The 16,991-nt window shown below is 39.4% G+C and overlaps 1 protein-coding gene across 1 annotated transcript in view; it reads right to left on the bottom strand.

Moving 5' to 3' along the window:
• The window catches only part of LOC102281619 (guanylate-binding protein 6), a 29,068-nt gene extending 16,662 nt beyond the window's left edge, over positions 1-12,406 (bottom strand). Inside the window, exons 1-5 of the mRNA XM_005893681.3 lie at positions 12,252-12,406; positions 7,619-7,827; positions 6,696-6,823; positions 4,130-4,239; positions 3,735-3,931 (exon numbers count right to left, since the gene is read on the bottom strand). Coding sequence (XP_005893743.2) covers positions 3,735-3,931; positions 4,130-4,239; positions 6,696-6,823; positions 7,619-7,808 — 625 coding nt within the window. The 5' untranslated portion in view covers positions 7,809-7,827; positions 12,252-12,406. The remainder of the gene's footprint in view (positions 1-3,734; positions 3,932-4,129; positions 4,240-6,695; positions 6,824-7,618; positions 7,828-12,251) is intronic.
• Positions 12,407-16,991: the final 4,585 nt, after the last annotated feature.

Below are 16,991 nucleotides of genomic sequence, written 5' to 3'. Positions count from 1 at the left end.
CCGCTCCTCTCAATTTTACAGATGGCAGTAGCTGAGGGAAAGCAGGATATACAGGCACATTTATGCCAGTAATTGAAACACCTGGATATTCTGCACAACAAGCAAAAATTCTACCTACTATACACATATCACAAAATATTCCCCAAGCAATTAATATCTTATCTGATTCTCAATATTCTGTACATGTCACTAAACATATATAAACAGCAACTATTAAGGATACTATCCCATCCACATTATATACACTTTTTACAAATTTACAACAGGTGATTAGACACTGATGGTTTCCATTCTACATTACTCATATTCAGGCTCATACTATTTTACCAGGGCCTTTAACAGAAGGAAATACTCAAGCCGATGCCCTTTTATTTCCAGCCTTTACAGAGGCATCAGCCTTTCATGACCTGACACATTGTAATTCAAAATATTTAAAAACCAAGTTTCACATCACTTGGGCTTAAGCTAAACAGATTGTGAGCACTTGTCCTACATGTCAGATGGTTGCAATAACCATGTCTCTAACAGAAACTGGGGGAATTAATCCTCGTGGCCTGAGGCCAAATCAGATCTGGCAGATGGACGTAACTCACCTTCCATCCTTTGGAAAGCTTGCTTATGTACATGTCACAGTTGATATTAACTCTAAATTTATATGGGCAACTGCTTGCTCTGGAGAATCTACAAGACACGTTATTTCACATTTGCGTAGCTGCTTTGCTACTATGGGCCTCCCACAAAATATAAAAACAGACAATGGCCCAGCTTACACCAGTTCTGCTTTTAGGGATTTTTTAAAGGCTTGGTCTATGAAAACATCATACAGGAATTCCCTATAATCCCCACGGACAAACTATTGTAGAACAAGCTAACAGATTCTTAAAGAAATGTTACAAAAACAGAAAGGGGGAGATGGAATGTCACTTCCACCACAGCAAAAATTATATAAAGTATTATTTACTTAAAATTTTTTGCATCAAGATAATGATTTCACCGCAGCAGAACAGCATTTTATAAAGGAACAAAAAGAAATTCACCCCAAACCACCTGTTTGGTGGTATGATCCACAAACACACTCATGGCATAGGGTGAATCTGATAACCTGGGGAAGGGGTTTCGCTTGTGTTTCACTAGTGATTCAGAAACACCCATTTGGATTCCGTCGCGTCATCTGAAACCGTATCATGAGCAAACTCCCACAGAAGAGATGCTTCACATGGGATGTAGAGACCCCAGTAATGAGTTTAAAAAGCATAAGTCTGAAACAAACAAAGATAACGATTCCCCTCCTGTCGACACATTAGAACAAGATTCCCACGTGGGGACAAATTAAAAGATGAACACAGAAATCAAAGGAGATCTTAGAAAATGAAGGGAAAGCTGTCACTCCTAACAACCCGGGCATTTCCATGTTTGCTCTTATCACCACCTCAGTGAGTATACATACCCCTAGCAACAGCTGAATCTAAAAATTATACTTATTGGGCATGTATACCTAACCCCCCATTACAAAAACCTGTTGATTGGGGGGATTCTATGATCCCCATTTATGTTAATGATTCTTCCTGGATACCAGGACCTGAAGATACACATCTTCCTCTTTTTTAAACAAGAGGAAGGGACTCCCTTCAGTGTTGTTTATGGATATGAATCCTGGACAATTTGTGTAGGACCAGCTACAGGATGTCTTAAACTATCTGTGCAAGCCTGGCTGCCCACCAATTCTTTAAATAGCAACTATACTAAGATTTAGCTACATCTTCTCTCTGGTCTGAGTTTTGCTTATAACAACTCAGAACCTGACAATTACACCAAATCAGACAGACCTTTATGAGAGCATCTCAAGCTATGGACTGAAAAACAAGATCGTATTCAGTGGGATAATTGTTGTGGAACTGAGGGAGTAATTTTGATTAATGGTTCCTATGGAATTGATGGGACTGGTCCCCTAAGGGGTAGGCAGTCTCTAATTGCTCTCATCAAAATCAGTCCTGCAATTCTCACAAAAGGCTGTGTTGGAAGCTGCATGAAGTCTTTCACCATACTAATATTACCACTCATTTAGATCATCCAATTATATGGCATGGTAGTGGCATGTCACCCCTCTTCCCACAATTGGATCAAGGAATAGGGCAAGGAGAAATTTGGAAATTGGCTTTAAGTCTTAAAAAATTCCAAATTTGGGATGGATGTTATTTCTTGACATTTAATACCAGTCCAAACTGGACATTTTACATTCAGGCTTGTGTGAGAGATCCTTATGTACTCTTGAAAAAAACAATTTCTATCAATGAAAGTGTACAAGAATTTTCTTGCCAGGATTGAAAATTATATACTTGCTTAAATTCTTCACTTTATAATTCTAATCACTCATTTGTTATATGAAGAAGGAGATGAGGAATATGGCTTCCAGTAAATCAAACCAGACCTTGGGGAGGCTCTTCTGAAAGACATCATCTTTTAAAAGTTATAAAGAAAGTACTACAGCATTCCAAAATGTTTATCAGACTCCTTATGGCAGCTATTATGGGAATTATCACCATAGCCATGACAGCAGTAATAGCCGGGCTGGCACTGCATCAAACTATATAAACGACTACGTTTGTACAGCAGTGGCACCAAAATGCAAGTTCTGCCTGGGGAAGTCAAACCCACATAGACCAAGAAATTAATGAACAACTGATGGCTTTAGAAAATGCAGCTCTCCTACTAGGGGACAAAGTACAAAATTTTAAGTTACAAACTCATCTTAAGTGTGATCGGAGTATCTCTTCATTTTGTGTCATACCTCATAAGTATAATCAAAGTGCATATACTTGGGACCGATTATCTGAACATTTGAGAGGACACATTCATAATAATCTCTCCTTAGATATTTCCCAGTTACAGGCTACTATTTCTAATATGCAGAATGATCACTTACAATTACTCCCAGAAACTGATTTTTTTGAAGAAATTGAGGAAAGCTTACATTAACTTAACCCCATGATGTGGATTAAAACTTTAGGAGGAGGATTGCTTGGTACAATAATATCAGGATGTAAATTTTTAACTGTTTTGTGTCTAGTCCTCAGATGCATGAGAAAAACCATCCAAGAACTGATGAGAAAGGCAGTTGCTCGGACAGCATATCTACTCCTGCAAAAACAAAAAGTGGGACATGTAGTGGGAATTCCTATAATGTACTTTCACAGCCTTGAGAAATTCCACAGAAATAGCACCTGGAAAAAAAGCATATATTAAGAAACTGTGTTAATGATTATCTTTCATGTTTTTCTTAAGAATAATCTCCTTGTTACAAACCCCAAGGCCAGACCCAGAAGGGAGTATGACTGGGATCATGAAAGCATGGACCTTGGAACACCAGGTCCGTGTCAAGCATGAACACTGCCTATACACTTGCTGATTGTTGAGACAAGCCCAAAAGGGAATGACCTGGCGTAAAAACAAGGAGATCTGGACTATGTAAGCGTAGTGTCTTGGGAAAGATAACATAAAAAATAGTCTTGTAGTCTGCAATTAGGAATAAAAGCTGGACTCAGAGTGGACTCTGCACCTCAGTCCCATACAGGCTGCACGTCCCCTGACCCATTGCACCAGATTTCGTGTTCTGTCTTCATTCTTGTTGCTCGCTCCCGGACCATTAGGGCAACACAACCCCAGAGATGATAGGCAGTATTTAGTAAATCCCACCCTCCATTAGACCATCCACTGCCCGGGTCATGCTCTAATACCTGGAATCAGCTTCAAGGCATTCTCCAGGTACTGATCTTCTGTGATAGGGTGACCGTTTAACTTCAGCTCCAAGGTGAAATCCCGAACAGCCCAGATAAAGTCTGGAAAGAAACTCACAAACTCTGTGGAATCTTCTACTCCATCAGGTCTTGGAGAGGACTTGGCCTGGATAAGTTCTGTGAGCTCTGTCACATAGCTAAGATTTGGTTAAAGAAAAGTAACAGCCTCCACACAAGTCCTACATTTCCCTAATTAAAAAGTATTATCATCACTGTCTTTGGCCCTGGGTCCCCTCTGCTCCACCAAAGGCAACTAAATGATAGGGAAGGAGAAATGACTCTATCATTTTCATCAAACTCGGTGAAACTTGGAGGTTCAGTTTCTGGAAGGATACTACAGCTGTTCCAGGGCCTGGTGGTTGATGGTGCTAGTGCTATTGTAGACAAAGGTGCTACATAGAAGCACAGCCAGGGCAAAGATCCACGAGTCATTCTTAGGGTCACCCTAGAAATCACATTTAAACAAGAGGTTTAGGATTTTACTCCTAAATTAAAAATTCATTCATCCATTGATTCTATCAGGCTTTCATGTATTATTTCAGTTAACACACTCATAGACACTATTTGAAGACAGACGCAAATACAGATATCAGCTTTGACAATTACAAAGACATTTTTTATGTTTGTGATTTTTTCATATATAAAGTGATTCTAATCTTTATAAGACTTTCTTTTCCCTCAGTGGATGAAGGAAAATAACATATACATAAAAACTAGTACAGTACTTGGTACGTAACTATGTATTCAATGATGAGTGTTAGTACTTCTTCATTCCACATGTATTTATTCATCATAGCTCATATAAAATAGACCAGAGTTGGCATAATTGGGCTTTTAAATTATATTAAATCAATAAATATCTACAAAAGTTAATACTCTCCCACTGTTCTTAGATTTCAAAAAGCAATGTTAAAAATGACAATTATTCCTTTCAGGACGCCTATTTCAAATAAGTGACAAACATCCATAACAATAAATGCAGCAAAGATGACAGTACCTATAGAAAGCTGACATCTTAGTAATGTATATAAGCAGAGAAACTTATAGCTATAACATTAAATTAAAATTTATGTCTGTAAAGGAAGAACCAAGCTATGAAAGTTGGAGAAAGAACGTGACATGAAAGCTTCCTCGAAGTCTTGAACTGAGTATTAAAGAATTGGCAAAATGTGGACTTCAAGAAATGAAGGTGATCCCATAGACAGAAGCACTCACAGAGGCAAAATTAGAGATGGGAGAATACTGGGGTCTTATAATTAAAACAGAGTTATTTCATTTGACTGGAGCAGAAGGTGAGTGGAGAAGTGAATTTGAAGCTCTAGTGCAACCTGATGAAGGGCCTTAAAGGCCAGACTAATTTGTTTGTATAAATCATAGCATTTTCTAAATAGTAGCATAAATCTATATATTATTTCTGCTGTAAAGAGTGTGTAAAGCTGCTGCCTAGAGCAAATGGAAAAACTGATTTATGTCAAGACAATTCTATATGGGAATTTGGGGGGAAATAGTCTATTCATTACTTTATTTCCCCAAAACTCAGTCTTAGAAAATAATCAATTAGAAGAAGAAGTGGCATTTATGGAAAACAATCAATTATTTCAACAACAAGACTATATCATTTTGATATATGACTTTCAAGATAAAAACAGAATTTCTAATTCTCCTTTGGGGAGAAATATAAAAAGCTATAGAAATTTAGGTACTATTTCCAAATAACTCTAAAGTTAATGAAACAAAGAAATGTAACTTCTTTCACCCATTAGTAGAAAGCTAAAATATCAAAAAATCCATCTTAAAATGTTTCTTGTAGGACAAACATATGTCTTATAGAACCACCACATCTAGAGGTATCTCACAGCTTTCTAAAATGTTCTGTGAACAGTTGATGAATTTCATCATAGAAAATGTAAACCCATCTCTTAACTCCAACCGTTAAATACACTCTTCATCTGATAGCTAAGAAGATGAATCAAAAATCCTTCCTCTCTCCCAGGTTGATGTTTCTCCTCTTTTTTACCAACACACCTTTATAACTTAACTGTAAGTGATGGAAACTGTCAAGTCCTGCCTGGATCACCTTTTAAGACTGAAGGACTTATTCCCCTAGCTGTTGGGAGTGCCAGTGAAAGAGTCTTTAGGTGTTAGCCCTATTAATTAGAAAGGCTCCCAAAGTAACTTTTCAATAATTTACTAGCACCATTGTTCCAAGTCAGAGCAACTCAAAAGGACCATTCTTGCCCAGAGCTCCCAGGGAATTGACAGGGGTTGGTGATTGCAATGTAGTTCAGCTTCCTCCTCTCTCTAACCTTCTTCTTTACCAATCACCCTTTATTAAAGCTGACTGCACATGTGTGGTCTTTGAGAACAAGACCTTTACTTTGGTCACTGATATCTACCTTATTTGGGCCTCCCTGGTGGCTCAGTTGGTAACGAATCCACCTGTAATGCGGGAGACTCGGGTTTAATCCCTGGGTCAGGGAAGATCCCCTGGAGAAGGAAATGGCAATGCGCTCCAGTATTCTTGCCTGGGAAATCCCACGGACAGAGGAGCCTGGTGGGCTACAGTCTGTGGGGTCACAAGAGTCAGATACAGCTTAGCAACTAAACCACCAACACAATCTACCTTCTTAAGTCCAAAGGCCTAGAATTCAGCTGTTCAATAACTATTTATTAAAAGAAATCAAGTCATCCATGCAGTGCCAAGAAATAAAATATTTTATTTAATATATGTCTAATAACTTTTCCTAGAAGTGGGATTCAAACAAACCATAGTTTGCCTCATTTACTATAGTTTACGTCTGGATTTTACAAATAGACTAAAGCAGCTAAAGTTCTACGATCATCAAGCAATAAGGAGAAAACCCAGAATAAAAAGGATTTATCTGTGACCTTCCACCTCACCTTTTCCACATCCCCCAAGCCCTCGGTGTCCAGAAGGACCAGGGTGTGGTTCTCTTTGGAGGGGTGGGGCACACACCACATCCAGATGCCCTTGGTTTCAGACTGCACTGTGGAGCCCAGAGGGAAACCTGCAAAGGGAGGGGAGAAAGCAATATTCAATCACAGCAGATAATCTAAGCCACCAAGGGGTTACAAAGTCAGACTTACTAGAATGCAAGTACCTTAGTACATATGATGGTGCTGTCTCTACCTCAACAAGAATGCCCTACTTTGTGTGTTCTCTGTTTCAAGGAGATAATTGCGATAATGATACCAAGCAAGGGTTCAGCATGGAGACAAAGAAGTATCCATGAGTCAGATAAAACAGAGGTTATGGCTAACTGTAACAAGAGCATTTTGAAAGAATGGTGAGTTTCAAAAGTGGAGAAGTGTATTACAGTGAGATATGGACATGGAAAAAAAGTAAAAAAAAAAGAAATTGAGATTGTATTTTTTCCAGAAAAAAATCATTTTTAAAAAAGTGGGAGAGTTTGAGAGGTTTTAGCCACAATAGGATATGAAATCCAGGAAGAATTTTTAAGATGATAGATAATGAAATATCTTTATATGTTCTTGAGAATATTCAATAAAAAAAAAAAAATGTTTTGAAAGTGAGAAGACAACTGCAAGAGCACAGTATTTAATCAGGTCGGATAAGGTAGGATTTTTGCATATGTTGAAGAGATTTTGCATTACAGGAATAAAACAGAGAACATGATAATAGATCACAATAAGGTAGTGATTTAGTGGTAAGAATTAGAAGTGGAAGATTGGCTTATTCAGAGGAATTTGTTTCTCCCTTCACATGATCAAGGAAGAAAACTAAGAAACTAAGATGTCAGCTAGAATCAAACAACTGGACTCTAACCAAGTACAACACTCACCATGGTTCTGTCCTGCAAGACGGTTCATCAAGTAGGATTTGCCTGTACGATAGAGTCCTACAATACCCACCACCACCACTGGCTGAGAAATCTTCTCAAGAATCTGTAGAGCTTTCTGGTTTACTGACAGAATCTCATTGTCATTTTCCACCAGACAAATGGGGTTCATCATGTTGGGTCCAGATGTCATGGTAACCTAGAAGAGCTTTCTAGTAGAAATAAGATTACAAGCAGAGTTATACAAGAGCTTTCTAGTAGAAATAAGATTACAGGCAGAGTAATACAAGGCATCTGTCAACTTCAAATTCAGTAAGACTTCTGTACTTTCCATGAGACAACAGGTAACCTAGAATTAGCATACTACAGAGGTTTTCCTCCATCATTTCCTCAAATCTCTATGATGTTTTTAATAAAACACAAACTATTATCACTATCTATAATTTTACTTCAAGAATAATAATAATAAAATTCAAGTTATTGTTACCATGCACTGAAGGCCTACAACATACTAAGCCCCAATCCTAAAGGAAATCAATCCTGAATATACATTGGAAGGACCAATGCTGAAGCTGAAGATCCAGTACTTTGGCCACTTGATGCAAAGAGCTGACTCATTGCAAAAGACCCTGATCCTGGGAAAGACTGAAGGCAGGTGGAGAAGGGGATGACAAAGGATGAGATGGTTGGATGGCATCACCGATTCAATGGATATGAGTTTGAGCAAACTCTGGGAGATGGTGAAGGACAAGGAAGCCTGGCATGCTGCATTCCATGGGGTTCCAAAGAGTAAGACATGACCTACCGATAGAACAATGAACAATGATACATAAAATACATGTGTGATGCTGTTCAGTAGCTCAGTCATGTCTGACTCTTTGTGACCCCATGAACTGTAGACCACCAGGTTCCTCTGTCCATGAAATTTTCCAGGCAAGAATACTGGAACACATTGCCATTTGCTACTCCAGGGGATCTTCCCAACCCAGAGATTGAACCCCCTGTCTCCTGCACCTTCTGTATTGGCAGGCCAATTCTGTACCACTGAGCCACCTGGGAAGCCCACATAAAGCACAAACCCAGCTAAGTTCATATTTGAAAGAAGCAACCATGCTATTCAAGACTTGGAACATTCAGCCTCATTCCCCAACCTCTGGGGATCACAGAAGAGCTGAAAGTTGAGTAATCATTAGTGACCAATTATTTAATCAACCATAGCTATTGAATGAGGGTTCTATTTAAAAAACTAGAAAAAAAAAAGCTAACTAAAATGGTTCAGAGAGCTTCTGGCTTGATAAACATGGAGGTTTCCAAAGGATAGCATGTCCAGAGGGAACATGGAAACTCCATACCCCTTTCTTGCTGCTGCTGCTGCTGCTAAGTCACTTCATTCGTGTCTGACTCTGTGCAACCCAACAGACGGCAGCCCACCAGGCTCCTCTGTCCCTGGGATTCTCCAGGCAAGAACACTGGAATGAGTTGCCATTTCCTTCTCCTACCCCTTTCTTACTTTCATGCATTTCTTCTCTCTTGCTCTTCCTGGATTGTATCCTTTTTTTTTTTTTTTTTAATAAATCAATAACCTAGCAAGTAAACAATTTTTCCTGATTTCTGTAAACCATCCTAGCAAATTATTGAACCTGAGGAGAAGATTGTGGGAACCTTCACTGTATAGCCAGTTAGAAGCCCAAGTGACAATCTAGACTTGCAATTTGTGTCTTAATTGAGGCACTCAACCCTTAACCTGTGGACTGTGGAGTATGGACTAACTCTGAGAAATTACTGTGTCGAAATTGCTTAGTATGATTATATGCCCATGTAAGTGATGACCAGAAGTGATACATGGAGGATAGAAATTTGAGAGGAGAAGCTGAATTTTTCCTTTTCAGGGTAAAGGCGAACAATAGATGATCAGAAGCCCTGAGGAGAGACTGTCTGGAAAATTAAGATATTTTAAAGCAGCACGTATATGGGAAATTTGAAAAGGCACACACAGACCCAGGGAAGATGCATAAAAGAAAAGCCTAAAAAGACTTTATTGTTTCTCTTTAGCTTAATCCCAAACCTCAAAACCAAGGACAAATTTAGTGAAAGATTTCCTTGGAACAAAACTGGTATACAAAGAATTCAAAATGTGACTGATTTTATAAATGCCCAACATCACTAATTACTAGAGAACTGCAAATCTCCAATATTTGTTATTTATGTTTGGGTTTTTTTTTTTTAACAATAGCCCTTCGTATTGGCCATTTATTTTTTTTAGAATCTTACAGAAAAACCTGAACCAACTTTTTAACCAACCCAATATATTTAGAGAGATAAAGTAAATGTAGCAAAAGATGCTGCTACTGCTGCTGCTAAGTCGCTTCAGTCGTGTCCGACTCTGTGCGACCCCACAGACGGCAGCCTACCAGGCTCCCCAGTCCCTGAGATTCTCCAGGCAAGAACACTGGAGTGGGTTGCCATTTCCTTCTCCAATGCATGAAAGTGAAAAGTGATGTTCGACTCTTAGCAACCCCATGGACTTCAGCCTACCAGGCTCCTCCACCCATGGGATTTTCCAGGCAAGAGTACTGGAGTGGGGTGCCATTGCCTTCTCCAAGCAAAAGATGACCACTAGGTAAATCTAGATGAAAAGGAGATGGGATTTCTTTGTAACTGTTTTCCAAGGCAAAGTTTGATTTGAAAAATTAAATATTAAAAGCACTATTATACCGTGGATCTCTTGGCATATTTTTGGTTGCTATTATGTTAAAAGTTTCCTATAATATCTATGCATGTTTCATTATCAGAATGTATAAGCATGATATTATATTCAATTATCTAAAATATTGTTTTATATTTACAGGTCAAACATTCTAGATACATTTAATACTATCAAAAGATACTTCAAAAACCAAACAGACAAACAAAAAAATCACTCTATCAGTTACTACTCATGTAGTCTTAAACAAGGAGCCCCACCTAGTTAAACTTAAGTTTTTAAAGATAATTATAGGGGTAATGTGAGAAAAATTATAGATCCAGTATGGTGGATGTTTTAATAATAAAATTAGATACTATAAGCTTGTATCTAAGCATAGCACACAGCACAAAATAGAATTTCAGAACATGTTTGTTGAATTAGATGAAGACTTATCCACAAAAATTGCACTGAACAGATTGGTCCTTTGGGTTCTGCATTTGAACACAATCTGTGGACTCTAGGTTACTAAGAAATAAGGTCTACAAATAAAAAATTTTTATCAGAGAAAAGCAGCAAGCAATTTCATACATTGCTCCTGCACCATTTGCTTTTGTCTAGTTCTTCAGTGTGGGAATCAAGAATACAAAGGAAAACAGGAGCCTCTAACAGCTACATTATAATTTCTAGAATTGTCCAGTTCCTTCCTTAAAGGGAAGATTACAGGAAGCTGTAGGAAGATGTGAGATGAACCACTGCAAACAACTTTATAAAAACCAGTTCTGTCTTCCTCTCAATAAATCATTCATCCATGCATTGTCCATTGTGTCTCTTTTGCAACTCCGTGGACTGTAGACTGCCAGACTCCTCTGTCCATGGGATTTCCCAGGCAAGAATACTGGAGTGGGTTGCCATTTCCTCCTCCAGGGATCTTCCCAACCCAGTGATTAAACCCACATCTCCTGCATCTCTTGCTTAAAAGGCAGATTCTTTACCACTGAGCCACTTAGGAAGCCCCCCACACACACCTCCCTCAATGAATATTCTACCTCTAACCAAAAATACCCCATTCATTCAATGATAAAAATAAGAAAAAAGATGAAATCAAAAAATCCTACAGGGATGCCCCCACACTCTCCCCTGAGTGTGTCTTTTTGCTTTTGCCTCAGTAAACTACTTCTTTGTTCTCTTTGCTCAAAAAACAAAAAAGCAAACAAACAAAGAAAAACCCACAGATCTGTAGATCTCTGATTTCTTACTGTGAATGGGCTACAAAATTCTGAACTTCAAATTAACAAAGTGCAGCTGTTCAGTCCTACTCAGGATTGGTTTTCTAAATTTGATCTACAGAAGAATTATCCAAAGGGATTGTTAAACCCAGATGGTATAGATTTTTTAAATGCTACAAACGGCTCCAACTTCATAACCATGAAAAGCAAACCAACAAACACAACAGATGGGAGAGAAGAGAGAGAGAGAGAAAAGGAGAAGAGAACGAAAGAGTTTTGATGAGATTTTAAACCTTTAATTATTAAATATCAGCTATGTGGGTACTAAATTTAATGTACATAGACAAATTTTCAGAGCTCTCTCTGTGAAGCTTTCTTAAGTATGACTGATATAAAGATGAAAAGAAATGGTCTCTTTAAGTTATAATTGCCTGTAACCGCCTTGGCAGGAAATATCTTGTTCTCTGAATTCAAATGCCAGCCACAGAGCTTGACAAAGCAAGACAGGCAAAATCCCATAAGGGCTCCTTCTAGAAGCAGCACATCCAGGAAGACACAGTGTGCCTGTCACCTCGCAGCCCTACTGATCCAAACAGAGAAGCTGTAGCTCCCCAAAATAAAGCCAACTGTAGACCTCTGCACTCCAGACAACAAGCCATCTGCCCTTCAATTGTCACACTGAATCAAAAATCAATCTTAGATAGCACATAAAAGATGGACATACCTGTTCCACACACCAGGAGTCCAAGAATGGTTCCAGTTGCCTCTCACCCTTTGCTTACTTGCTCCTTCCACCCCTTTGTCTCTCCTTTATCAAAGCTAAAGAAGACTGAGCAAGTCAGTCTTCTCTTCCAGTATAGTGATGTGTTTAAACTGAAATTGAAAGTAATTCATGCTCTTTCTGAGGTAGCAGAGTCATGCCAGATTCTTTGACTACAGCACAAATATGGGTGTGTGGAGCAGAGTGAGAGGAAATTAGAAAAAGCCAGTCCAGAATGACTGAATTAGGATTGCAGAATGTGCAGAAAAACACCACTTTTCTATGGTGGAATTTCAGCCACTTTAAAGGCTTCCATGGCCTCTCTTCTCTCCTGGGCATAAGATTGCTTGAAGTGAGTGAAATTGAGCTGTGTAAACCAAGTATATTTCAAGCATTTTTTTTTCTCAGCAAGGATTCCTGGGTACTGTGTTAATGAAGAACTCTTAAACATTTTAAATCTGTTCCTTAATACATATATTTAATGAAACAAGTATCTTTTAAAATAAAAAGATAAGTAAAGATGAAAATGAGTAATCCTTCATGGTATTATCCAAGGTGCTCACTACTGGCTGGACATTTTCATAGTTCCCCAAAACATGGACCCTCAACTAACATAGGTACCACCCCCTTTCTACAGAAATTTAGCCAATTGGACCAGTTTCAAAGGGGTTTATTTGATCAGGTAAGAAAATGATTGGGTGTACATGTTTGTTAGTGAGGAAGACAAAGGAGCCATGTAAAGAGAAAAACAGAGGTTTGGTAGGAAGATGCCCAAGGAAGTCAGGCCGTGAGGCTCCATTTGCCTGGTCTCCATTGTCCTCACCATTCTCCTTATCTATGGAAACTTTTCCAGAAAAGGCCAGATAGTAAACACTTTAGGATTTGCAGGACATAGGTCTCTGTCACAACTATTCAGCAGAAGCATACATGGACAAAGATAAACAAATGGGTGTGGCTATGTTCCCATAAGACTTTATTTACAAAAGTAGGCAATGAAACAGATTTGGCCTATGGCCATAGTTTGTCCACCCCTGGTTTAGTTAAGTGTGCTGCTGCTACTACATGCTAGGGGTTGTCACCTTCTCATGTATCGTTGTCTTACAGGATAAATGGAATGGCCTAAGTCCAAGGTCTCAGTCTGAGTGTCTACTTCTATGGCAATTTGGGTCTAAGTATCCTTATTATTTTGGAGCAGAGAGACAGAAAAGGAATACGCTTTCTGTCCATCTGTCTGAGCATCATCCAAGTGAGTTCCTGCCTGGGTCCTTCAGCCAAGCATCCACATGTCTACACAACTAACTGTCCAACTCCCAACAATATAGCACTGCCAGTATCTCCTACAGAGGCCGAAAAGGAACAAGGGTGATGGCAGATAGTCAGTGGTAACGGGGAAGAGGCTGGTTTGGTTGTGGGACTCCTGTTGCGGGTCTACCATCCTCTTTGAGTGAGGAAACCTAACATCTGGGTACATGTCAAGGTGACTTCCTCCAGCCTGAGTAAGCTGTGCTTTACTGAAATACATCCAGACTTTCCTGCCTGCATTTGCTGGACTGCTCATTTCAAGCACAGGTTAAAGTACACGGTTTCCATGGAAGCAGCACAAGGCCAAACCTAAGCTATAAAGATTTGCCGACACTGCCACCATGTGGCAACTCAAAATCATGATCTACCTCCAGTAATATATGAATTTTGCTGCGACAAGATCTTTGTTGAATTCAATATAAATTCAATATAGAATCTATAGAAATTCAACTATTAAAAAGTGTGAATCCACATATACAAATATATTACATGCATGCAATGATCATTTTGATTCCATAAGTTTCTTAACATAAACACTGGCTAAACTCCAGTACTTTGGCCACCTCATGCGAAGAGCTGACTCATTGGAAAAGACTCTGATGCTGGGAGGGATTGGGGGCAGGAGGAGGAGGAGAGGAGAAGGGGACTACAGAGGATGAGATGGCTAGATGGCAGCACTGACTCGATGGACGTGAGTCTCAGTGAACTCCGGGAGTTGGTGATGGACAGGGAGGCCTGGCGTGCTGCGATTCTTTTGTGATCCCATGAACTGCAGCCCGCCAGGCTCCTCTGTCCATGGGATTTCTCAGGCAAGAATACTGGAGTGGGTTTGCCATTTCCTTCTCCAGGGGACCTTCCCAACCCAGGGATCGAACCCACATCTCCTGCACTGGATTCTTTACCCTTGAGCCACCTGGGAAGCCCCTGTAAGTTCTCTAAAGGTTAATTGAAATGAAGAGAGAAGTAGTAAGGTCTTAAGCTCCTTTGGAAAGAATGTTTATTCTTGGGTTCTCCCTCCCAGAAAAGAGACATGGATGCACACAGTTTATTTGAGAAGCAGTGACAAGAAGCCAGAAGAAGGGTGAAGGAGGATAGCGAAAGTAAGAAAGGGAAAATGGAAAAAGTCAAAAAGGTGAATTATTGAGCTTGTTACCCTGTGGGAAACTGCAAATCAATCTCAAGATGGATATTCTGAAGAACTACACTGAATGCGTTTCTGAAGTGACCCTTTGAAGAACAACGTGAGGATTTTTCCAACAATGTTTCCCTTCAATTGAGAGTTACCTTAGAGGTCTTTAACCCCTCTAAACTTCTAGGCTGTGCTTGTGTAAAATGAGCTGCCTTTCATAGCTTGAAAAAAGGCCTGAGAAAGGATGGATAAGACACTCAAGTAGGACATAGAAGTATGCTAACTGGTACCATAAGTGCAGTGGGTTTGACAACGGAGGCAAGAGGCAGAAGGAGCAGATAGTAAGTACTGGAAATTACTGGAGAATCCCAGGGACAAGGGAGCCTGGTGGGCTGCCATCTATGGGGTCGCACAGAGTCAGACACGACTGAAGCGACTTAGCAGCAGCAGCAGCAGGAATTGCAAAATACAGTGGCCTGATCTGAATAATCTTTTCAAACAAAGCCTTGTACTGAAAACAAGTTAAAATTCTGCATTTAAAATGTATCTTTTTAAAAGCAATAAAATTTTTGCAAGTTAGTAATGAATGACATCATTAGGTCAAATTTCACAGGAAAGTGAGCGTTGGGTGGAGCACGGAAGCTGCTTTTTCCCAATAACATTTGCCAAACAAGGGAATGTACCATCGGTTTTGAAGGCATTATGAGATAAGGGGCCAGAGTTCAAAAGCCAGAACTTGTCCAAAGAGTCTATGGGGATGTAATATACTACAGTTGCCATGGTGACCAGAGTTAACAGCATTCTACTGTATGTTTGAAAGTTGCTAAGAGAGTAGATGTTAAAAGTTCTCATTAAGTGAATATAATCTATACTAAAAAAAAAAAAAAAACAACTCATAGCAAACAAAAGGCCAGAACCTAATGACATCACTGGGAAATTATACCAAACATACAAAGAACAACTTACAACAGTCCTTCTTAAACTCTTCCAAAGGATTGAAGAGGAAACACATCCAAAGTCATCCTATGAGGTCACCATCATCCTGATACAAAGATACTACATAAAAAAAAAGTCTAGGCTTAAATTCCCACAGGCACTTTATAACAGCCAATGTGTATGTAGTTGTAACTGTAAAAATAAAGCTAATACTATTAGGGAGGGCATATATTAATACATGGGTTTGAAGCTTACTTCTTTTACGTATATCTTAGGAGTTAACAATTCAATACTTCTATAATGTTATAACATTTTCTATCTCTCCTCTCTCCTAGACTATTTCCTCAAAGTCTGAAATCACTGTTGTTTACCATGATACACACAATCAGTTCAGTTCAGTCACTCAGTTGTGTCTGATTCTTTGCGACCCTATGGACTGCAGCACACCAGGCTTCCCTGTCCATCACCAACTCCCAGAGTTTACTCAAACTCATGTCCATCAAGTCAGTGATGCCATCCAAACATTTCATCTTCTGTCATCCCTTTCTCCTGCCTTCAATCTTTCCCAGCATCAGGGTCTTTTTCAATGAATCAGTTCTTTGCATCGAGGGGCCAAAGTTTTGGAGTTTCAGCTTCAACATCAGTCCTTCCAATGAATATTCAGGACTAATTTCCTTTAAGATTGACTGGTTGGATCTCCTTGTAGTCCAACAGATTCTCAAGAGTCTTCTCCAACACCACAGTTCAAAAGCATCAATTATTCAGTCCTCAGCTTTCTTTATAGTCCAATTCTCACATCCATACATGACTACTGGAAAAACCATACCTTTGACTAGATGGACCTTTGTCGGCAAAGTGCTTTCTCTGTTTTTTAATATGCTGTCTAGGTTTGTCAAAGCTTTCTTCCAAGAGGCAAGTATCTGTTTTTTAATTAATTAATTTATTTTAATTGGAGGCAAATTACTTTACAATATCGTATTGGTTTTGCCATACATTGACATGAATCAGCCATAGGTGTCACGTGTTCCCCATCCTGAACCCCCCTCCCACCTCCCTCCCCATCCCATCCCTCAGGATCATCCCAGGGCACCAGGCCTGAGCACCCCATCTCTTGCATCGAACCTGGACTGACAATCCATTTCACATATGGTAATATACATGTTTCAATGTTATTCTTTCAAATCATCCCACCTTTGCCTTCTCCCAGAGTCCAAAAGTCTGTTCTTTACATCTGTGTCTCTTTTGCTGTCTCACATATAGGGTTGCGGGGAGCCGGTGAGGCATTCTGCTCATGACAAAGGTCATGAGGAAGGAGGCTCGGCATACGCAAAGGCGGG

Source organism: Bos mutus, chromosome 3 (genome assembly GCF_027580195.1).
Source record: "Bos mutus isolate GX-2022 chromosome 3, NWIPB_WYAK_1.1, whole genome shotgun sequence".
NCBI classification, from domain to species: Eukaryota; Metazoa; Chordata; class Mammalia; order Artiodactyla; family Bovidae; genus Bos; species Bos mutus.
Note: the sequence above shows the minus strand (reverse complement) of the source record. Positions and strands in the feature narration are given on the sequence as shown.